Below are 24,734 nucleotides of genomic sequence, written 5' to 3'. Positions count from 1 at the left end.
GCAGTTTCAGGTGCATCACACACATTCTCACTTGTTCTCTTTCTTAGGCCTTAATTTTCCTCTAAGTTAATAGCAAAGTCAGAAAAAAGTTGATCATAGAGGCACAGGCCTATCAATAGCAAATGATGTCTTCCAGAGTTCCCTTTGGAGGTCAGAGGAGTTGCTTGAATCCTGTGGGCTCCTTTGCACGCTAATTAATGATAACTTAGCCTTAACATACAGTGAGAAGGAAATGAAGTCAGCCTGTATAGAAACTGCACATGGAACAGTATGAAATGCTCTATTGATCTCAGTCTTAAAACATTGATCTATGTCTGAAGAATAACACGTTTTCGGCTGAAGTCTCTCAGATCTCCTCTTGTTGCACTACTTCCTTGAGCTAACAGTGACAATAAGGATAGAGACCTTCCATTAATGTTTAAAAATCAAGATAAAAATTCAGACACCAGTTGAGGCATACAACAAATGTAAAGGCTACCTTAAAAACACATTTAGAAAATTTAATGTAGGACAAAAGTAAAACAAACTGTAACTCAGGATTTGTGTTGACTTCCCCAGCATATGTGGTCTGGTTATTCTCAAATTAGAGACGAAGAGCTGCACGCTTTCATGATGGGCCACCATATGATCAAGAGCTTTTTGAAGGAAGTAGAAAATCTTTTACTGCTATCACAGGGCATTTGTCTTGCTCTTTGCTCCATTTTGAGATTAAATTTTATTTGTATTCTTATGAGGAACAAGCTTTTCAATGATCTGTTTGTATATATATCTAGTGCCAGGAAATATGGAAAAAGTATGTAATGCTAGAGAGAGGCATAAGCCGCAAATTTAGATTGTGGCTTCTGTTCAGATCTCTCACTTCCAGTTTTGCTGAGAGGTTTGGCTTTTGTGTATTATTTTCTCATTTATGCATTTATAGCTCTTTATGGTTCATGGGCTATATTCTACCTTTCCAGATATGGGCATGTTTCAAAGTCATTAATAGATTTGGTCTAAATCTATTTCTACAATTTTCGCATGTTTCTTTCTGAACCTGTATTTTCTCCTGCTGCTTTTTTTCCTCACTACAGCAAAATTTATAATTGAAAACTAAATGCATGGTTGCTCCAGGGGACGTCTGGTTGATTTTGAATGTTACAGTTAAAACTTTGGAAACTTTGCTTAGTAAGGAAATGCAGGAATCTTCTGGTAAAAGAAGTGGAATTACAATAAAACAGATTAATGTGTTTTAAAACTGGAAGGATTTAGCCAGTTAAAAATTTAATAATTCTCATTTGATTATGAGGTAGTTATGGGAAAGCTAATGTAAAAAATTTAGTGTTGGCTCTAAGATAAAAAAGTAAAGCATGCTAGCTCTACGATGAGCTTTTAGGTTTTTGAGGAAAAATTGTGCGTGGTATTTAAGGTATTTCTACTCAATGATCAGTTTAACCTTAGAATAAGAAAGAAATAAAGCAATATGCATGCAGTGATGATGAGACCTATGTTTATGCATTCAGCTAAATTTAAAAAAAATTATATTTCTATTAATTGAAGTATTTTTGATGATTGATCTCCTTTCATGCCATCAGATTACTCTTCAGGTACGTAGTGTTCAGCAGTGCTTTCATCACCATGACTTGGTTTCTGGAATGGTTTTGTTTTTCTGTGTATGTTTGTGTGGGGTTTTTTGGTTCCTTCACGGTACATGTTCACATTCCCTCATTCGTCATTGTCTCACAGTGATATGGTAAAGCTCGTCGAGGTCTCCAATGACGGCGGGCCTTTGGGAATCCATGTAGTGCCTTTCAGTGCCCGAGGCGGAAGGTAACGTATCGTGTAGGATTTTATTTGTATTGTAATTTGCTGTGCTTTATCTTGCTTGTGTTAATTTTTGTGTTGTGTGCCTTTGCCCTCTGTAGAATGCTGTTTGTTTTTCAATTACTTCACTGATTAGGAAAGGAAGAAATGTAAGTTTGCTGACTCTGTGCTTGGGATGGACTCCATAGTTCAAAGGCTCTGCTTAGAAGGAGTTAGAATTTGGTGTTGTAATCTCAGGGTAAATAGAAAGATAAAGAATTTGGTGTTGTAATCTCGGGGAAATTGAAAGATAAAGACATTTCCTTTTGGACTCCTAAAATGTATAAACTTCTGCTCTAATTCAGGTGGATATTTGTGCAACATTTCCCTGCATAGTGTTTAAACCACAAGTTTCCAAATAACACAGGACTCTAAACCAGAGGCGTCCTTTGCTTTTGCTTAAGAGTAGGAGAGAAAACAATTGCCACACTTTGAAAATTTCATGTTGCCCCATTTGTTGGGGCTAAAAGGAAGTAGCAAAACCAGTTGAAACATTCTGGTTAAAAAGGTGTAAAGAAAGTAGTTTACATTAAAAAATACAATGTGGGGGATTTTATTAATAAACAGAATACATAATCTCTAATGCTTAATTTGCTAATGCAGAGTTTTAGTGTTTAGGGTCATGAAGATAATCTCAGAAAAAAGAGCTAAACTTTTGTATTAATTAGTAATGGATTTGAAACTTTTAAGTACCTTGAGAAATGATAATTTTTCAACAATATATGCAAATTTTATACTAGTGTTGCATATTCTAAGTACACATTGTATTTTCTCTCTTAAATGAAAAGGGGAGCAAAAATATGTATCTTAACATCCCTTTTCATGTGCAAAGATTACTTTTGTGTTCTCATGTCTGTTGTCCCAGTAGCTATTTCAGTTTTATAGTTAAAAACTAACAAATTAACAAAACAAATTTGCTATACAAGTGTCTCTCAAATATTAATATGCTATCTTCAGAAATACTAGAGTATTTTAGGTATTTTTCCTCCTATACAAAACATCTTCACGGGATTTTTTAGTATTAATAGTATTAATATAGTATTAATGCTTAATTTGCACTTGTTACTTAAAACCCAATGCTTTCATGGTCTGAACAGTATGAACTGTTCATACACTCACATGTATTATGAGAAAATGTAATTTGTCTTACTTCAAAGCTACTTTTTCTGGGGACTACAAGTATTAAGAGCAAACTTCTGTTAAGTGGTGAGTTCTTCTCTTCATAATCTGAAATTTGGTAAATTCAGAGTAGGGATGGAAAGGGCACGACTGAAGAGTGCTTCAAACATAACTCAGAAGTAAATCCAATCGAGTTAGGAATGGTGGAAATGTTCTCACAGTTATCTGGGATTTTGACAGTGTGAAGGCCAAGGAAAAGGCTCGTTTAAGAATGTCAATTGCCTGCTAAGTACTCGTTTAATAAAACTGATGTTAAAATATATATTTTGACATTTTGAATAAGAATTTTAACTTAAGTAAAATTCGCTTCCAGCCTGTGAATGTGATTGTCAAGTCTGAGGCAAGGCTTAAACTGTTCATACATAATGAGACCATGTTAAAGAAAAAAATCCCATAAACACAGAAATAAAACATGTAATTTTTTAAGAAAGGAATTTAATTATGTCATGCAAAATTATGTGATAAAATTTTACTGCAGGAAAGCCAATTTTAAATATAGATGTTTCAAATCAGGACATACTGGAAAAGCAAATTGTATTACAAGGGAAATAATTTTTATATTAAAATGTATCCTCTTTTTCTTCATACTGTTAGAAATCACTTAATTGAAAAATGAACCATATGTGTAGTTGCTGAGTTTTTTTGACCCTCTACAAAATAATCTGCTGAAGAGGGGAGACACTTGGTCTCATGTCTTGAAAGTGTAGAGGAGCAGAGTTGGGGAGGATCTAGAATATTTCCAAAAGTTTTCTGCTATGCCCTGTGTGTTCTAATGAAGGAAATGCAGAGTTCATTGCTTGGGATTGATTCTAAGTGCTTCTGTTGTGTTGCTGCTTTACTGTCTGCATACCCACGTCTCTGCATGCTTTCAGGTAGGATAAACACATTTTTCTCCAGCTGCCTCCAGTGTGGACAGGGGAAGGAACTCACTCAGGTTCAGGTTTGAAGCAATTGGTAGGGATTTGGTTAATTTTTTTCCCCCCTCCTGGTTTCCCACTTCTTTTGAGAAGATAAGACACACTTGCTTCTCCTTATGCTAGATTCAGAGGGAGAGCAGACGCATGGCAGGGATCTTCTGCTTCCTGCTTATTTCTCACTGTAGCACATGGCTGCTCTTTGTTCCTCCCCTGGCTGCAAAAAATAATTCTCCCTGCTGCAATCACCTACAGCTCCCTGCTTATAATAACTTGATCAGGGGAGATGCTTAGTAGAAACCTAATTATAGAAAACCAACCACAGGACTGAGTAATGACTTTGAGGGATGTCCAAAAAGAAAAGATCTCATGTGTCATATATATTAGTCCGCTGTCCCATTGTTGTTTTATATTTGCTTGCTGTTCAGTTCCAGTTATGCTGTGTTTTCAGTTACTTTTCTTGTAGTTCCTTTCTTTTGCTTTTGAAAATGTTACTCAATAGGCAATGGTTATTAAATCAATAGCTTGAAAAAGTATTATGCAATTCACCTTTTTTATCCCTATGCAATAAGCAGGAGCCTTCCCCCACCAAAAACTTTACACCAGAAAATCCCTCCTTATGGAAACACTCCAAAACTAATAAAATTATGTGTCATAACTCTGTTCTTTACTTCTGTTTAGAAAATATTTGACTTTTTTCATGGTCTTTTGAGGGTTTGGAATAAGAATCTTCTGAGTACTGGCTTTTGATCTTGAACAAAATCTGTAAAGGTCTCTGCCTCATCTATATAGATGCTACAAATTATTTCTGTTCCCAGTAAAAATGAGAATTTTTAAAATAAAAACCCATGTATTTCTCTGGGAAATGCACTATTGATTTGTAAAGACTTGGTGAAACTTTATTCTATGTATGTTTCCTTGTTATCCTTCTGGTTTTGCCTCTAGAAATGTATCTGTCTTTTATTGGCCTATTTGATCATATGATTTTGTTAGCAGATTTTATTCACCTTATCAAAAGAGAGGAGGGTATACATATTCATCACCTTATGGTTATGCATTTTTTAAGGATAAAAGTTTTGTTTGCAAACCGGCTGGCACATTTTTGCAATGGCATAGATGCAGTTCTGAGCAGAAAAGGAGGCATGAAAATGAAAGTAGAATTAAGGAAGAAGAGAAGGCAAGTAGGAAATTGTTCAGATAAGAGTAGAAAAAAGAGGAAATGAATGAGAGAAAAATATGAAAGGAAAGAAAATTCTAACTCTGCAAAATTACCATACCACCAATCCTTCCTTCTTGTTAGGTGCTCAGAGACAGGAGCAAACAGTCCCTTAAGAATCTAATTTGAGCAGCCTGGATGATGTGGGATGTTCTGTTGATGTTTAAGTGAGATGCACCAAGTTCTCTGAAAGCTCAACAGTAATTATAGCCTACTTTACCATTATATGGCCTCTTCTGCTTTTGAAATCTTCTCAAGCTCTATACCCTAGCTGCTCTTCTGAAATCCTGCCATGTCTGTCTTTGCAAAGAGATTCAATTGACACAAGGAATATATGAGAGAACATCAGAAATCTCTGTGAATAATGATATGGAAATCAGAGTCCCATAGGCCCAAGACTACTCTGAAGTCTACTTAGTAAAGCAGAACTGAAAAGGATTTGGATATTCATCTGAAAACCCCACAATGAACATCCACTAATAAGTATCAGACATGTTACTTTGATACAGACAGGTAGGCACATCTCTGCCAGCTTTTCTTCTGTTGAAGTATGCCACAAAATCCATGATTAACTGTACATCTAAAACCTGCAGCTAAAAATGTTTTTGTTATGTATCCTAAATGTCTTTAAAATATTAGGAAGTCTCAAAAGAAGGGAAAAAAAGAGAATTTTTGTCAGTTTAAATGACAAATTTAGCAGGTTTTATTAAAAAGAAAGAAAAACCTCAAATGGAGATGAGCATTTAAACATACACAAACCCTGACTAGAAATCTAGAAATTTGAAATTTTAAAATGATTTTTATTATTTTTAACATTTTAATTATTTTAAATATTTTTTATTGTTTTTATCTTTATATTCTTTTTTTTTCTTTTAATTGGAAATATCCTTCATTTTCTAGAGTTTATAAATTCACCTCATGTGTAACTGTAAAAAATTTTAGTCTTGTACTCAAGGTACAAAGAAAACTAAAGCAGTATCTAATGGCCATTGTGTATAGTGAGAGTCCATAATATTGCCTTCAAGGTGCCTCTCCAACGATCATATTCTCTTTGATCAAGTAGGAGGTCCGTGCTCTCTGCCTCTCCATTTATTCTTCTGCATTTCCAGCCTTTTAAATCTCAAAGGTGGCCATGGCTTGCAAAAACATATGTGTGGGGAAAAAATTCTCTGTAGAGTGAATGTACCATTCCCTCACTCTTGTATCTGAATGCAGACTGTCTGATCTCAGCCTTTAAGAAGTTTTCTAAGCATAATTTGAAGTATTAGTCAAGCTAAAAAGCTGAGGAGTGGTTACCAAAGATTGGGAATTGGTTCTGGACTTCAGGCATGAAATTTAAATGCCTCCACAGTAGTGCTGTGATGTCAGTATTGGGTAAAGGACTTTATGTACAATTTAGCATTGAGTAGCAACAATAATTTAACTTGACCAAACAAGCCAATTTGCCTACTCTGACTTCTGAATGTAGGAATTTTATACGGTGTTTATGGTCTTGTAGAACTTTTCAGAGATATTTCTAAGCATGAAACTGCTACACATCAGCTCTTCAATCAATCCTCATTTTTGTACCTTAATCTAGTTTTTGCCTTTTCAAGTTAGTGACTTTACGTAAACATTTAAATTGTCTATTTTCTGTTCTGTCTGATTTGATTACACTACAGTTAGCTTGCAGGTAAATAGATAAATAACTTCAGTGTGTACATACAATGGGCCACGATGGTCGAATCATAGTCTAGATGCTCAGTGTCGGTTTTTATTTTTACTTCCACTGTCAGTTTTTATTAAGATAAATTATCATCATTTCCATACATCTGGATGGCATGTGGAGAGTTTGCATTGCACAAACTGCCCCAACTAAGTCAGGCAATTTAGATGTCAATAAAAAAATCACTGCTTATTTCTAGTTTTATCATTGGTTGTAATTTATACTGAGAACTGAAATGTTAACACATGTAGCTGAGTTTATTTTAATAGTATAATTAGAGTAATGAACCTTGTGGAAATACAGTGGTGCAAATGCTAATATAATCTCAGCTGCTTACATTCCCAATTAGGTATTTAAAACAAATACAAAGATTGAGCTCTGTGCTTTGGCAGTTTCCCTTCAGTTTCTGTGTCAACTAATGTTAGTCTGAAACAGCACAGGTACCAATTTTTTTTTATAATTATTGTTTCAACAGGATTGTAGACTTGCAGAGTGTTTTGTGAAGGTTCACATCATATTTAATCTCATTCTTGAAAAAGTTGGAATTTAGGAGTTTTGTAATGGAAGAATTTGTATTACAAACTGTGTTGACTTACTTTAACTGGACAAAATGAAGCAAATTCAAACACCCATACATTTGTGTGCTACATGATTGTGTTTAAAAAAATGTATGTACTGACTTTGGTACTTTATACCAGATGAGTTTAGATGCTTTCAAAATTTATGTCTTCTCAATGTAGGAAACATAATGTTGAAGTTGTAGTATAACTCCACTTTGCAGGATTAATGATGGTGGCATATGGCAGGGAAAAAAATCCAATTTGTTTTTAGGTTACTGCATATTTGCAATATCAGATCTACTCTGTTTATCTCCAGTTGCTGCAACAACAAACATGAATTCTCAGAAAGTCTTTTTTAGAGTCATATTCTTACATTTAATATGCTGACGAAATACTGTAGGAAGTTGGTAGGCTTTTGTTAATTTTTGAAGAACGTGCATTTCCGTAGTTCTAGTTTTCTCTGCTATGCAAACTCTTATTTGGGAAGTTGTTTCTGGAATTGTGTCTTAGGGGATCTTTTGTACCATGTGTTTATATAAAAAAATTAAATAAATTAAAAGGCACTGTGAGAAGCCTGGTTTCAGGTTTGACTCAGTCTGTTCATCCAGCCTTGAATTTGCTCTCAGTGACTTTAGGTTTATATGCCTCGGTTAACCTAGCTCTAACATTTGTTAAAAAGCAAAATCCTCATGAGCACCATATGCTGAATTAGAGATGAGCAGTCTTTCATTAGCAGAACTTCTAGCCTTTGTTTAATGAGATTATTTACAATTTTGAGTGGTAGTTTATTTATCTGTTACATTATTCTACTATTGGTTAGGATTAGTAATATTTTTACAGATTTGAAAGTCTAAGTGGAATACATTTAAGAAATGTCAAACCATGCATAAAGGTGCATCTTGCATTAATAATTTGATATAAATTCAGAATGTGAGACAGTAGAAAGCAACATTTCAAGAAAAATGCTATGTCAAAACTATTGATAGAGCAATTATTTTGTAATCATAAGTACTTGGAGACATTGGGATGAAATAACCACATTATTTTGTGTCGTGCATTGTCATTGTATTAACTTAGATTGTTGTACTTTGTGTAGATATTGTTTTGATATTTTGGTATTTTTTATAGTTAACCATATAAACCAAACACCTGTTATTGTTTCTTTGTCTGTTCTTGTGCAAGCATTGCATGCACATCCAAATTCTGAGTTGTCTTTGGACATTGCAGAGGAGTACACCTGCATCAAAGAGCTGTTGGGCATCAAGTGAAAGAAAAGGAAGAGTAGATACAGCTCCTTGCTTTCCTGCTCAAGTCTTTTGTTGGTTTTCTCTTAAATGTAGCATTCCCTATTTTATAATTTCCTTTGCCTATCTCTTCCCCATTTAGAGTTACAATAACTTCACTTTGGTACTCAAAGACAAACTCCCCAAAAGAAATTCAACTCGCAAATGAAGAAGTCACAAACTTGTTTTCTAACATATGTTTTCTATGTGCCAAAACTATAATTCTGATAAAAATAGCATAGTGAAGCTATACAAGTAGTTTTCCTTTTTACTATTAATATAACTGTTAGTTTTGTTCTTCAAGGAACTATCAAATCATCAATAATTTCTTTATAATTATTTATGAGTTTTAAAAATCTGAGACTGCCTTCAACACTTTTTTTTTTGTGAACAGAAGGAAAAAAGTGATTGAATCAATATTTTAAAGTTTGTTTTGCTTTACTTCCTGTGTTTACGTAATAATGATTAGAAAATTGTAGTACAACATGGTCATTAGGTTAGTGTGCCACTGTTGTGGACTTGTAGAGCTTTTTGTCATGCAAATGTCTGACTCCAGCTTCGTTTGATGATTTGTGTTGTCAGAATTTATGTTGTTTTTCTCCTCATGGTCTGTTTACATGTATAGGTCCTTTCAACATCATATTTTAATGTCTCAAGATGGTTCCAAAATGGAAATACTACTAGGATCGTTTCTCCTACCCCTTCATCTACCTTGTAGGAAAAAATGTATGACTGTTCTGTAAAAAAAAAAACATTTACTTGCTTATGCTGGAGATAAATTGGTAAATGAAGAATTGAAAGTTGAAGAAATAAGTTAATTTTGCTTTTTGACCTGTTTGATGAAGTGCTCCAGTGTGTAGGTCACTTTTGAGCACATGAGGAGTCCTTTTAAGCACCGCTGACTGCTCATTTACTCTGAGGTATTACATGTGAATGGAAGTGCTGGGGTCACTGAAAGGTTTTTGCTTAAAACACATGTGGTCTTCCAGTTCCTGCTGATTTGGAGCAAGTATTTTTCATGCCATGCTTTGAAATGATTTCTGAAAAAAGTAATGCTGTTGGCATGGCTGATGTGAGTTTGACCCACTGATCCCACATCCTGTGGGATTTCACTGTGAAGCTGATCTTTAAAAAAAAAAAAATTCAAATGCAGTGTCAATGCAAGAATACTCCTGAAGACTGAGTTGTCCTTCAGGTAGAGAGTTCAGGTATGGAAACATCACTGGCTTTGCATACCATCCTGCCAGTATCTCAGAAGTCCTTTCTTCAGGATCCTTTTTCTTAATTTCACGTTGAATATTTGTCTAACTTTTCTCTCTAAATATGTCCTTAAGATGATACTGTGGGTAAGCATGAAACAGAGGGGGCTAACTCAGTGGACAGAGGCTATCAAATGAAATTGTCTTCAGTCAATTAATTTAAGATTCTGAATTTAGAAAGAGCATTTAAATTTTTAATTTAATCTTTTTTGTTTTATTAAAAACTGTTAAGATTTAAAAATAAAAAATAATAATTGCATGTGGATCATGTTCGGTCCACATGAAATTATTGACTTCTCTATCCTTCCCTCATTACAGGCTGCTTATTACATGAGAAAACCCTATGTTTCACTTTCACAGAAGGAGTAGTGAAGGCTGTGGCATTCTCTTCTAATTCAAAAATTCAAATTTTAAGTTAAACCTATTCAGCTTCAGTTAAGCAAAAAAGATATATTTTCTCAGAAATGTGATGGTTCTTGGAGTTTTTACTACACAGAAATCTTGGCTTTTTTTCAAGAATGGACGTGCTGTCATCCCACAACCTGTTCATTCTTACTTTTAACATGTTTGATACACCTAGGCTTTTTGTTTCATGGAAAAGGGATAATAAATCAGGTAATTCTTGAAGTTATTTGAAACTGTGCTATCCTACTTCAAATTAAAAATGGTTTAAAATATAGTTTCTGTAGTGATCATGATAAAATATTAAATGAATAAGATTTTCTATGTTGCAAATTATTCAGAGAGTAATAATTTGTAATCTTAATGTTCCAGAACCCTGGGGCTGCTGGTGAAGCGATTGGAGAAGGGTGGAAAAGCTGAGCAAGAAAACCTTTTCCGTGAGAACGATTGTATTGTCAGGATTAATGACGGAGACCTGCGGAACAGGAGATTTGAGCAGTAAGTGTTCTTACCACACCTTACATTGCATTATTTGATTTTTAGCACCTTGGACATTAGTGGCTTTTATATAGCCAGATTAAAAAAAACTCAAACAACAGGATAATTATTGTTGTTTGACTATATGCAATTCTCATTTGATTGTTTTTATACATGATAGATTTTTTTCTTCTTGTATTTGTAATCTGTTTTTCTTGAAATTCCCATATGACTTTTGCTCTTATATTTGCAATGCACCATGTTCAGTAAATGGACAACCTGAGGACTTTATTTTTAACATTTTAAAAATATGTGGTTTCTTGATTGTGTAAGAACTAAAAGTGCTGTATATGCAGAAACTTCCTGGAGAAGTTTGAGAGATGTATATTTGCTTAGTGGTTGTCTGGACTTGGTAGAATCTCAAAATGAATCAGAAAGACTTTTAAGAGGGGATTGTAGTTCACACTCAGGTAAGAGAAAGAGAAAACTAGAAAAGAGATATGCAGGAAATGAGTGATTTCATGGATGATAATATTGTTCTGAAATCCATAACACACTGAGAGCCAAATATCATTTGTTCTGATCATCTTATACTTAATATATATTTGAAATATGTTTTTAATTTCTTTGACTCTAACCTGAATTGAAGCATCACCCTTTACCATATGGTTGAAAGCAGCTTGTCTCTGCTTGTTCTAAGTTTCTGAATCACAGTTTGTAAAGTCTGCGAAGAGACCTTGTTGTCTTTGTATACTTTGGATTGTGACCTTGAAGCCCAGTGTCTGTCTGTATAGGATTGAGCATTTTTTCCTATTTTTTAATGTTGTATTCTGATACACTCCCAGCTGAAAAAAATTGAATTGTAAGCTAGACTGGTTGCAAGACTCCATATAATCAGAAAATTGTGGAATACCATCGTCTTTTATAATTAGTCATTTTCATTCTAATAATTCTCTTGTCACTGTGGTAACAGTTATCACAATTATTACAATTATCAAGGTTCAAAACAAAAGGACACTACAGTCCTGCTATAGAACTGTCTGCATTTCACAACTGTGGTTAAAATTTTTGCTTTTCTGAATCCAGTATTTGCTACATTAGTCGTTAAGCATATTTAACCATAGTGTTGCCCTAAAGCAGTAAACCTTAGCGAAAAGCAGACCAAATAGGCGAGTGAACAGATTCAAGTTTTATGGTTTATGCTCGAGTGCAATGTGTCTGTCAGCTCATGTTGCTTAATTAACATCAGTAATTATGCTTATAATATCTCCTAGTCTGCCAGTCCTAATTTGCTAATTTTCTGTTCACTTTAAAACCTAGAGCACAGCATATGTTTCGCCAAGCCATGCGTACGCCGTTCATTTGGTTCCACGTGGTCCCTGCGGCGAACAAGGAGCAGTACGAGCAGCTGTCCCAGAGCGAGAGCATGTTCTACTCCAGCCGCTTCAGCCCCGATTCCCAGTACACTGATGGGAAAAGCATGAACAATTCTGGACTTCACACCTTACAGAGAATGTCTAGAGCGGGTAACCACTCCGACCAGACAGACTCCTACTCACAGCTACCTCATAGTGTGAACTCATCAGGGAAACCACCCTCTGGCCTGGTACCGTCACCTCAGAAAGTTCTCACCTCCACTGCCAACAGTGGCTATAACACCAAAAAGATAGGGAAGAGGCTCAGTATACAGCTGAGGAAAGGTAAGGCACCAGTGTGCTCCTCGTGCAGCAGGAGATGTGTGTGCAGGGTGTGTGCGTGTGCCCAGTGCCACTGTCCTGGGCAGGAAGGCTGGCAGCGGCATGGGGAGTGCAATGGGCTGGTTTTTGCAGCCAAGCAAAAATCAGGGACATTGGCTTGTCCCTGAGAGCAGGCCCAGGAGACCCACCGTGCCTTCAGCATGTGCAGCATGCCTGCAAAAGGCCACTTTGAGGAGTGCTTTAACATTTTTTTTCTGTTTCTCAGCTAATAAAGTAGTGCAGTAAATGCCTCAAATTCTGTTGGCCAGCACCCAGGGACTGGTGAACTATTTAAACAACTAAGCAAAAATGGCTCATGCTCTGCACTTCACAGTTAAGACTTTTCAAATTGAGTTTTGCCTTTAGATTTTAAGAGTGTTTTGGATCCACTTGGTAAATTGGACATTCTAATTTCCAGCTAAAGCTTTCATTTTTTTCCACTGAGATGTTAAAACCTTTGGTTGAGATGTAATGTGATATTTCCTGTCTTGGCCCTTATGCTAATATAATTTGAATGGGGGTGAGAGACACTATTTAAAGTAGTATGTGCTTATCTCAACATCTGTGTTATATGTGCACATGTAGATGCATTGGTACATCCGTGAAATTTTTATGATGTGAGAAAATTTGATATTTTTTGTAGTTAATGTGTAGATGCTTTTAAGATAGTTGGAAGTATAATAAAATGACATTTAGATGCCAGTATTCTTAGCTCTTGGAAAATGATTTTTTTAAAGGATTATACATGCTGTAAGCTTTATGGTATTCAAATGAGCATGTTTAAGATTAGCTATAATTTGGTCTCTAGCAGCAAGAACAGTATTTACATTACACAGCAGAAAGTTTACCCATATGACAGTATTCTCCATGAATTTGGGGTACCTTCCCCTTAAGATACTCTTACATGCTTAATGTTAATGATATTTATTAATTAGCCTTTTTATTGAAAGACATTGAAGACAGTGCATTGAATGGTACACATTTTACAGGTACCAGGCTACTTGTCACATTATCATTATGCTTTCCTTTCTATGAACTTTGCATGAACCACCAGATTGCTTCTTTCTGGTTGCTGAATTTTAAGCTCTACAAACTTGGATGACATAAGGTTGAGTTGACAGTTTGCTTCTGTTGTTGATGCTCCTTCAAGAATTTCTCTAGGCCATCAGCTCAGATCAGCCTGCTTGGAAAAACTTGCTGTTATTGGTTGAGTAAGGAATCAGTGTGCTTATAAATACATGCTCAGTCACTACAGTGATTTTTACCTGGGTTTTTCACATCTGTGGAAGTCTTTAGAAGTATTACTTGGACAGTACATAAAAGAATTCTCAGCCAAAAGTGGAAATAAACATTTCATATTATTTAAAAAGAAGTAACAAATAAATATATAATTTGGGACCAAAATATTTTTGTGTGAAACAAATATGGTGTTACAGCTCCTCGTAAGATGCAAGAATATAATTTGGCATTTTATGGATTTTTTACTGTGATATGATGTTATCTTTGGTCTTCTTGCACTAGATACTGTTTTAGAAATACTCCCCTCAAGGCTATAATGTAATTTATCCTTGCTGGCACTAATATCTTAGGTGGGTTTGGAGTAAAGAAGATGCATGCTACCTGTTGATGAAAAGGGATGTCAAAGATACTTTAACATTTAGTTCATACCAGAGGAGTTTGATGGCTCTTACAAAGTTCTCACTTTCAAAGAATGAACTTTGAAATATATTTAGAATATATTTCAGAAGTTTGAAGGGGATATTTGTTTCTAGTAGTTGGCTTACTTGAGAATACTGCTTATGGTAGAATGGCACCTAGCTCAGATAAAGCTATAGATAAAGGTAGAAACTGTTTTATGCATGGTAAAAATAAAGAAAATGTGCATAAGGAAAGAAGCCTTTCTATAATTGCTGTCTTTCATTTGTTAATATCTACAGTAGAAAGAAGCATGGCCTCCCATTTTGACTTACATTTGATCACTCTAAGAACACAGACATGGAGTAATGACTGCAGCAATATGCTTGAGGATGCCCCAAGTATTTTGTTGTAAATATGAGTTCAGTAGGGATGTTGATTGTTTTTGATGATTATTTCCATTGAAGGATGTTGTAATAATACAGTCTTTATAGATATTTAACAAATGTTCTTTTTTGTAGTTGACAGGCAGCAGTTGTTTCACCAGTGAGCATCATTACTTTAAAAAATCATTGTGGGGTGCATCTTGAAATTCAGTTTTCATTTAACCTATACATTCTGATAATTGATCTAGTATATGAGAATTTACTCTTTTTTAATACAGACAGAGCCTCTTTATTACAGCTGCATTTTTATATATTGCATAAGCTTTATGATATAGGGTGACAATCATAGAATAATTGTATGTGCTTCAGTATGTGCTTCTGTAATTATGATTTCCTCAATATTTATTGCTGATTTGGCATTTTAAAATAACCTGAACTTTCATAGGATTTAGCTGTTTAATAAAGTCAGAAGAGAAGGTCAGTCATATGTTTCAGTCAATGTGGAATGTTTGTTGGCTTTTCTAAATGAAAATGGATATCTGTTTATCTTGTCTTAAAGGTCAAGGCCTGAACTTTTAGCATATAGATGTAGGGGTTATTGCTGATATTCTAATGCCATTAAGGCTGTATAGCAGTCTAGCTTAATAGCTCACACAAATTAAGATAATGCAAGACATGACAGTGAACCTATGTTTGTATACATTTTGGTGTAAACTGATACACAGTAAGTATAAATAAATAAAAATAGTTCTTTGCAGCTAATGAATAAAGAAAATAAGACCACTGATACAACACCCGGAGTGTAAGGGTGAACTTTGAGCTCATATGCACCAGGACACTCCCAGAGTGTTTCTTCTTTGGCTACAAGTGTTTGAGCCAATGCAGCTGAGAGGAATTTAGTCCAACACTTCTAAATAATAAATAACAAATTATATAGCAAATGGCTCTAAGCCTCAGTCTTTGAGCACTTAGTAACTCACAGCATTTAGCCTGATACTCACTAAAGCATTCAAAAGACTGCTTTCCCATTGGACATTGTCCTACTCTGATTTCATGTCTACTGCTTTTGCTACTGCTGTACTAAGACAAACCTGAGTACTCTGTCTGGAAATTAGCTTAATCTTATTCATTTGCCCTTCAGTATAATGCTCATTGCATCATATGATTTCTATCTATAATTACATGTTTGTATAGCTAAATTAAATATAAAATTCAGGAAGTAAAATGTCAGCACTGAGCTCATGTTTCTTAAGTTGGTCTTAGTTCCACCCAATATTTTGCTAACTTTTTGTCTGAAGTATTCAGTGCATCAGGACATCAGTCCACATCTCCCCACTTCCAGAGGGTGATTTAGCCACTGACTGTGGGAGTTGGGATTATCTCTTCCTTTTTGGCCTCTCTCTTGCAAAACGAGAAAAAGAAAGGGAAAGAAATGAGTGACAGAACTGTCAGGAAAGCTGTAGCAGTCACCACATCCATCACAAACAGGACATAGCAGCTCTGTTCTAGAAGATGAGTCCTGAAACAAGGGAGGTGCCTCTGCAAAGCACAGAAGAGAAAAATGGTTGAACTGTAGATATGAGCAGGATTATGAGACTTTGCTCTTCAGAGTTCCTTGTGTTCCTGCTTGGCTTGCTGGCCTCTCTGAGGTGTTAATAATGCTGCAACTTGCATGCAGAGCTGATCTGAAACTCTGCAAGTCCCACCAGGGGAGTGGACATTCAGTGCCATGGCACAGTGAGACTCAGCCCTGCTGCACTCAAGTTCCTTTCTGCAAGAAGTCATTAGAGACACAAATAAGTTGGCATAGATAGTTTGGGAGTATGCTAATTTGAAATGGCATCATATTGGCTCTGGAGTGGAGCACATCTCTGGACAGTTACTTGCTTTGCTTGGGTTCATATAGGAGAGTGTATAAGACAGGACCATGAACTTGTCTGTAAGATATCCTGCATCATGGATCTGAAGTGTACAGATTTATATGCATTTTTCATTATACTCTCCTGTTTTCCCCACACAGATTCTTGAGCCAGACTTTGAACTGACATTTTAAATTTTTGTTTAAAATTTCTTTTGAAGTGATATGTTCTCTTGAAATTCCTGTTCAGATGCAGAGTGTTTGTCAGTTTTGAAATGAAGCATGTAGATGCCTAAATTACTTCAGTGACCTTGAGAAATGAGATTCAAAAGAGAAGCAAATAATTTTGAGCATTATTAGTCACTGAAGAAGCATAAACTGCATCAGTTTCATCTTTCCATTTTTTAAAACCACTTCTGATCACCATTAGCAGGCTGTAGCATAAGGGGAAAAGAACATTTCTATTAGGTTGATCAAAGATCTTCTTGAGTGGTCTGAGTTTTACTTGGAGGAGAAAAACCTCACTTGTTCCAAACCACTCAACTACATAAAAATGGGCATGCAATTAGTCTTGATTGTATATGTGGCTGCAGAAATTTTGTAGACAGCTGAGCAGTCAGCCTTCTGAGCAGTCATTTGCATGTGCAGTAAGCCTGACTACATGTGCACAAATTCTGAAAATATGGGGCTTAAACTAGGAGCAGTAAAATGATCCTGGTTAGTTTAGTGATGCCCCTTACAGTAAGAACATATTTGCTGTTCATGAGGTTCAGTCCTTAAAAAAAAACTGGTTTCCAATGTGGAACACTAGGTTAATTAGTTCAGCAGTCATCCATCTGTATCTGGATCTTCAGAAAGAGTCTCCTGTGAAAAATACAGGAGGCTGAAGTGCTTGGAAGGACAGTGTCTGCTCTGACTGTTATTAGAGAACATTTGGCCCTTCTGCTTAGTTTTATTATAACATTATCTCTCTCCTTATTCTCCATCCCAGTAATCTACTACTTTCATTAACTGACAATGCTCAATTTTGTAATTTTTGTGATTTTGTGTCATACACTTTTTCTATCTGCAACCAACTTTGCTTATTGTTTCAGAAAAGGGAGAGTGTGTTCTTTGTCTTGCATGAGGAACCTACCCCTTCCCCTAACAGCTCACCCACATGAGTTTCCCTTGTTAAGGTTGCTCTGAAATGTTCTTTACCTTCCTTGCATAAGTACTAAAAACGTGTGGTGGCCAATTGCTGGTTTTTAGATGTTTTCTATTGTTTTAGAAGTGAAGTTTTGTGTGTTTCTTACTGTTGTTTGTTTGTAGTTGTTTTTTTAAATTTAGAGAGATCTGTATTGAACTCCCTGAGAACGCATATGCATTTTCTTAAATTAGACTTGAAGGAAGAGCATGATTTACTTCTAGCACGGCTTATAGTGCTGGAAGGCAAGGCAGCTGTAAGAGAAGTATCACAAGATGTTGACAGTGTAGCTCCTTCAGTTCTTTACTGGCCTCTGGAGCAGTGTCCAGATGGATGAAAGGATGAAAATACTTCAGTGGTGATCCTGGCTTTTTGTTTCGTATCCTGTCTGTTTTTCTACCCAGAAACACATTTTGCTGCTGAAAATTTAGACGTGCAGTTGGTGCTGAGTGAGGAGCTCACAACTTTTTGCAAAGGATAGCCTTAGAAAGACAGAAATGTTAGGCCAGACACCTTCTTTACACAATCAAAAATGTAAATCCAGCACTAGTGAGAAATTAAGCACTTCTTCTCTGGGAGATAAGAGTCTAGTCACCTGTAGTAAAATTTAATAAAATTTTTAACATTCTGTCAGTTTATAATCAGACTGCTTCCAAATGAAAATATGATATTAATTTTGAAAATATGATTAATTAAATTATAGGAATGGATTTTCTCTCCCTTTTACCTTAAAGCTACCAGAACTTTTTTCTTCCAAAACAGCAACTGACACGTCAAATCTGTCACTTATCTGTTTGTACAAAATAGATCTTTTACCATTGTACCTGCCCTTTTTATTAATTTAAAACTACTTTGTCTTCAGCTCAGAGCTGGCTGAGCTCTTGAGGGTAATGAGACTTTAAAAGGCGTGTTCAGCATCACGTTCAAGAAAAAAGGAGAGCTACTGATTTATGGAAGAAGCGTAAGAATTTGAATTACACAAATTAGTGGGTAATTTTTAAATGTTATTATCACTTGGTGTAATTTGATCATTGTCAGAGATGACAGCTATAGAAGGAAGAAAATGTTTTCTACCCTGTCAAAAATGTACCCTTTTTAAAATCTAGAAGAGATTAAGGTGAATATAGCTCAAAAAATCTAAACATTGCAAAGTAAAGCTTCTAGCTTTGTGTAGGATGACTCCTGTGTTTCCTAAAATATGGAAATTTCTTCTGTTTTCTATTCATTGTGGTTCTACCTGTATGTGTGTCCAGTCTTTCCTGTATTACTAGCATAAATCAAAAGAGCCTACAATATGTTTGCACAGTCCACTCATTATTATAATGTAGTTTTACACCCTAAGAACTGAAAACATTTTAGCAGCAGGAAGATATTAAGATCTTATATGTATTTCTAGCAACAGCAGAATGGAAATGAGTGGAGAGAACTAAATCAGTTATGTGTATAGAAAAGAAAAAAATTAGAATCAATTCAGTCACAGAAGTCATATTTATTTTTGTCCTCGGTTGGATGTATCCATTTATTTCCCAGTGTTGTGAACATCTAATTTATATATAATAAGCACACTAGTTTATGCAGCTGTATCATCCAGGGAAGAGCAGCTATGGGGCATGAACGGCCAACTGAAGCAGAGAAATGGTAGAAGGAAAATTGCACTCAAAAGCTGCCTCATGCAAAGCTGCACAGAGCAGCACAGTAAAACACAACCCAGTGGAGGCCCCTTCTTTCTACAGAAATAAGTAATTAGAATTTTCTTCCTTTAATATCTGGGCTCAGTGTGGATTTGTGACGATCTGCAGGATTTGGTAAAGACTTTCTGGAGGTTTGACAGCAGAAAATGCCACAGTCCAAATTTATATCTTGTGTGCATTTGTAATGTGAAAATTTCAACTTCTGTTTTTTCCATGGGGCTTTGAAGTGCTGTGTGTGAACCAGACATCTGTAATGATGCTGTAATCAGGCAATGGGGATTAAGCTTATTAATAATGAAATATTGTCCTGGGAGTGCATTCATGTTCTGATACTACTTTAGAAATTTTAGCAGACAAAACCTGTACTCAAAGAGAAGAATTCAGTGCTGATCCTTATAATAAGAAAAAGATAAATTCCATAAAAAGCTGAGATGTGACTTAGAAAAACCTTATTCAGATCATCTTCACATATTGCAGGGAATTAAAGAGCTCTGTGAATGTTTCAAGCATCATTAAAATTGGGAGGTCTCCTAAGTAAAATATGGATGTTATGAGATCTAGTATTTTTTTAATCTCTGTGTAACAGCGCAGATAAATTTTATATTTGCCTGAAAGTGGATGAAGACTTTCAAATTCAAATGTCATCTGTCTTGAATGCTGCAGAAGGAAGGGAAGTTGTCTCAAAATAATTAGCCTAGAGGAACTGATCCATATTTCCTGAAGAATAAGATCTACACGTACATCTTCAAGATGAAGATTTTAAAAGCTTGTGTCACTCCCAGTCATGTCACCTGTGCTAGTTTACTTCTTAGCATGGTTTCTGTCTTATTAATAGAATATATTGTACTAAATTTTAATCAAATGCAATTGTGCAGATTTCAGAAATCTGCATGTTGAGTACTGGGTACTATATTTGACTCTTGCTTTCTTTACATGTGTGAATATTAATCTGCTCTCTAGGAAAGTAGGTTTAGCAATTAAATGTAGGCAACAGAAATTAATTAATTTACAGAAATTAAGTAACATTGTGGTGAGTTGACCTTGGACAAGGTGCTCACCAAGCAGCTCTATCACTCATCCTCCGCAGCTGGGCAAGGGAAGCAAAACACAGCAAAAAGCTTGTGGGTTGAGATAAGACCAGGGAGAGATCACTTGTCAATTACTGTCACAGGCGAAACCAACTTGACTTGGGGAAATTAATTTAATTTTTTTCAATCAAATCAGAGTAGGGTAATGAGAAATAAAACATATTCCCTTACCCCTCCCTTCCTCCTGGACTCATTGTTACTCATGAATTCTCCCAGCAGTGCACAGGGATGGGGAATGGGAGCTGCAGTCAGTTCATTGCACATTGTCTCTGCCACTCCTTTCTCCTCAGAGGAGGACTCCTCACAATCTTGTGTTGCTCCAGAGTGGGGTCCTTCCAATGGGAGACAGTCCTTCCAAGGTGAACCTTACCCACAGGCTGCAGGTCTCCAAGAACTGTTTCAGTGTGAGTGCCTTCCATGGGGTCAGTCCTTCAGGAATGGGTTGCTCCAGCATCAGTCCCCCACAGAGTCACAGATCCCACTAGCAAACCTGCTCCAGCAGGGGCTCCTCTCCATGGGGCCACAGGTCCCTGCCAGGAGCCTTCTCCTTTGCAGGCTTCCCATAGGGAACAGCCTCCTTTGGGCGTCTCCCTGCTCTGGTGTGGAGTCCTCCACAGGCTGCAGGTGGATCTCTGCTCCACCATGTACTGCAGGGGGATAGCTGCCTCTCCATCTTCTCTGTGGGCTGCGGGGGAAATCTCTTCTCCAGCAGCTGGAGCACCTCTTCCTTTTCTTCTGCATTGACCTTAGGATCTGCGGAGCTCTCTTGGTCACTCATCTCTCTGGCTGCTGTTGCACAGTTGGTTTTTTAACACCTCAAGTCATTCAGTAGTTGTGTGTCTTTAACACAGTTTGTGTTAAGCTTCCTAGGGCTCGTAGCTGGTGACTGTTTCATAAAAGTTTGGTTTCTGTGCCCATGGCATTTTATAAAGGTGCATTCTGTGTAGCTTTAGTGATCTACCTGATACTGCTGAGTCCTAACTGCAGGTTGACACTGTAGGTCAGCTTAAATGTAGGTTGGGCCTGTGTATGCCTAGCGAGGTACCTTGACAACCTCTGAGAAGTTTCAAATGCAAGCTGTAGGTGCTGTTGGGGGGCTCTCCACTGGATGGCCAGCTACTTTCATGCTGCATTAAGTGTTCTGAATAGACTTGATGTGTAATGTTGAGGGGGGCAGTGGCAGGTTTTTGTTGAGTTTCAAGGGTTGTTGGTAACATTGCATAGATCTAAGAGAGGATCACAAACAAGCTTTCTCTGTGGTAGGAATGGCTTCTGTTTGTCCTCAGCTTGTGAATCCCAGAACCTATGGTGTACCTAATTTCTCTGAAATACAGACAAGTCTCATTTGCTATATTGACTGGACTCCTGCTCTGGATTTCTCCAGGTCATTTTAAATGCCTCTGTTTTGCTTCAGTCTGTCTTGGCCAAGTGTAGTCAGTCACCTGGATGTAACAGCAGAACCTCAGAAGTGGCAGCCTAGGTTTTTTCCCTGCCTGCATGACAGACAGTGGGCTGGAATGCAGCAAGAGCTGAGGTGAAGCCTGGGGACAGAGGAGCTGTTTACTGGAAACACACTGAGGTCCCCAGAACAGGGGAAATGAGACCACTGAGCTCCAGTACTGTCACCTGCCAGTGTCCACAGGAGAGACACAATGCCAGTGCACAAAGGAGAGCCAAACTGCCAGTGTCCACAGGTGAGACACACTGCCAGTGTCCACAGGTGAGCTGACAGAGCCCCATGCCCAGTGGCATCGGCTGACTGTCACCATTGAAAGAGCTGCAAAGGAAAAAGGAAGGATCATTGATGAGATCCAGATTGACAAGGGGGAAGACAGTGATAGGATATCAGATATGCTTTGTTCTGATTCCTTGTCACTCAGCTCATCTGAAATAGAAAGTCAGAAATATGGCAATGACTTGGAAGTCATCAGAATAGCAAGTTTCAGGGAGTGCCTGCTGAGCCACCTGTGCCCATACTCAGTGCCTCAGCTACAGCTTTCTTGTAGATATTTTGTTTTCTTTTTTTGTCATGAAGTAATTCTTGAATCTTATATGTATTTTCATAGATTGTATCAGTGAGGTATGCATACATTCTGCTTGGTAAAAATAATATGTAATATAAAATGTGCATTTCAACTAGTAATGTACATTCTTTATGCAGGTACAGAAGGCTTGGGATTTAGCATTACTTCAAGAGATGTCCCAATTGGTGGCTCTGCTCCAATTTATGTGAAAAACATCCTTCCAAGAGGTGCAGCTATTCAAGACGGGAGATTAAAAGCTGGAGACCGATTAATTGAGGTGAGGAAATATTACATGTTCCTTGTCTGTGTTTTGGCATGAGCCCACACACTACATCACTTCCAGAGGCTTATAGTATTTTATATTACAGGAGACTTTTTCCCTCTTTTTCATTTTTTGGCTTTATGTTTTTCGGTAAGAGATCAAGTTGCTGGGCATTTTCAGTACATAACTGTTTGAAGAGCTGAACCCAGAGATACTACAAAAACATAAGTTTACATGTCCTTATGTGAATATAGTGTCATAGTCCTGCATTGCTGTTTAGGAATATATTGAAGCAAAGTGATTGTTACCTAGTAAGTAGAATTAAATCAGCATGGAGTGGCAGACCAGAAATTATTGAAGATTTTACCAAGGATGGGAGGCAATACGCTGAAAAGGTTTAGTGAATTAACAGAGAGACATAAGAGGAGGGGAGTCCTACAGAGAATCAAGGCCACTTCCCTCCTGAAGTAACATGTCCTCAAGGGAACTAAATTTCTCTTAGATAGGTGCACTGCAGAGAGCTTTCTGCAAATCTAGCTGGAGTGATGCGTTACCACCCACAGCTCTTCATTACCGTCCCTAAGCCAGATGACACCGGAGGTACAGCTGAGTCTGTAACTGCCTCTCAGGGCTCTAACTTCACTTTACTGCAAAATTGGCCAAGTCAGCTTGAATTGCTGCTGGAGGATAGCCCCCTGTAATTACTGTAATTCAAGGTAACCCAGATGACTCGGGTAGAAGGGGGCTGAGATGCATTTAAGATGACAGCTATGGCATCTCAACTGTGTGAGCTGTGCTCTCTTATGAGGGGAAGGAAGAAGATGGTTTGCTTACTTCTGAGCACCATGCTCCCTTGCTTTGCACTGTTAGTTGTTTTGCCTTCATTTCCAAAATGTTTCTGAGCAGGCAAGCCTGAGATTATTTGATCCTTCTCTGGCATCTCCCTTACTGAAGTTAGCTCGTACAGTGGGAAATCCTGTATATATTCCATACCTGCCTGTCCTGATTAGTGGCATGTGGAGGCCAAGGGATGGGACCACTGAACAGAGGCAAGTGTAGCAACCCCAAGGTCATACAGGGAAAGAATTGCTTTCTACTTTTGTCACAATTTGTTGTGCTGAATATATTTGGAACGTAAGTATAACATCAAGACACACAGAAACAGAATCAGTTTGGGATCATATGTTGATTTTGCCAAAAGATATTTATGCAGAGGTTCTTGGTAGAAATACTGGTAAATGGGATTAGTTGGCTTTAGTGTGTACTGGACTGCACCGTTGCTGCTGAAAAGGAGGGGAGTATAGATGTCTGGCTTGTTATTTGTATTTGTATGGCAAGGATGACCATTTAATTAGTTCTATTAAATGAAGCTGTAATGCGAGTTAATAAGCAGATTGCTCCGGTGAGATTTTTTTTTAGTACTGACCCTTATGATTCACATGACTTTTTTCTGTAAGTGTCTGCTGGTTTCCCTGTTTTGGAGTCTTACTGATGTCTAACATTTCCTTTGTTACAGGTAAATGGAGTTGATTTAACAGGCAAAACTCAAGAAGAAGTTGTGTCCTTGCTGCGAAGTACCAAGATGGGAGGAAGCGTTGCCCTTTTGATTTTTCGACAGGAAGAAACATTCCATCCAAGGGAACTGGTGCGTAAAATAGAGAGCAGCTAAGAGATTTAGATGAGTATGAGCAAATGATTTGATCTTGTCTCCTCTAAGTAAACATGCAGGACCAGAACTGAATATAAGAAAAAGGAAAAAAGCTATTTTGCTTTATTTAGAACATTTTACTGGCATGTTTTTTATTTTCTTCAAGATCTGCTGTTGGAATTAAATATTTGTTGAGAATGTATAAGTGAGAGCTTTATTTTGAATGAAAATGTTTCTTATAGGAGAAGCTATTGCATAGACTTTATTTGGATGCATGCAGACAAGTAGATTATTTCATATCTTTCATAAGGACAAATCTATGTTTGAAAGCATGCCATTTGTCCCACTACCTGCTCACTAATATGTTCTCAAACACATAGTGTTAT

The 24,734-nt window shown here is 36.9% G+C and overlaps 1 protein-coding gene across 15 annotated transcripts in view; it reads left to right on the top strand.

The window, feature by feature from the left end:
* PARD3 (par-3 family cell polarity regulator) overlaps positions 1–24,734 on the top strand; it is a 442,615-nt gene that overhangs the window by 227,277 nt on the left and 190,604 nt on the right. For all 15 annotated transcript variants that reach the window (XR_005952971.1, XM_041408608.1, XM_041408607.1 and 12 more), the window contains 5 exons: positions 1,723–1,806; positions 10,730–10,855; positions 12,155–12,534; positions 22,576–22,715; positions 24,217–24,345. Coding sequence is in view for 14 of the 15 variants with exons in the window: in XM_041408608.1 (XP_041264542.1) it covers positions 1,723–1,806; positions 10,730–10,855; positions 12,155–12,534; positions 22,576–22,715; positions 24,217–24,345 (859 nt within the window). In the remaining variant the exon portion in view is untranslated. The remainder of the gene's footprint in view (positions 1–1,722; positions 1,807–10,729; positions 10,856–12,154; positions 12,535–22,575; positions 22,716–24,216; positions 24,346–24,734) is intronic.

The sequence above is a fragment of the Onychostruthus taczanowskii genome, unplaced genomic scaffold (assembly GCF_017590055.1).
Source record: "Onychostruthus taczanowskii isolate IOZ18803 unplaced genomic scaffold, ASM1759005v1 scaffold3, whole genome shotgun sequence".
Classification (NCBI taxonomy): Eukaryota; Metazoa; Chordata; class Aves; order Passeriformes; family Passeridae; genus Onychostruthus; species Onychostruthus taczanowskii.
This window is presented reverse-complemented; position numbering and strand designations above follow the sequence as displayed.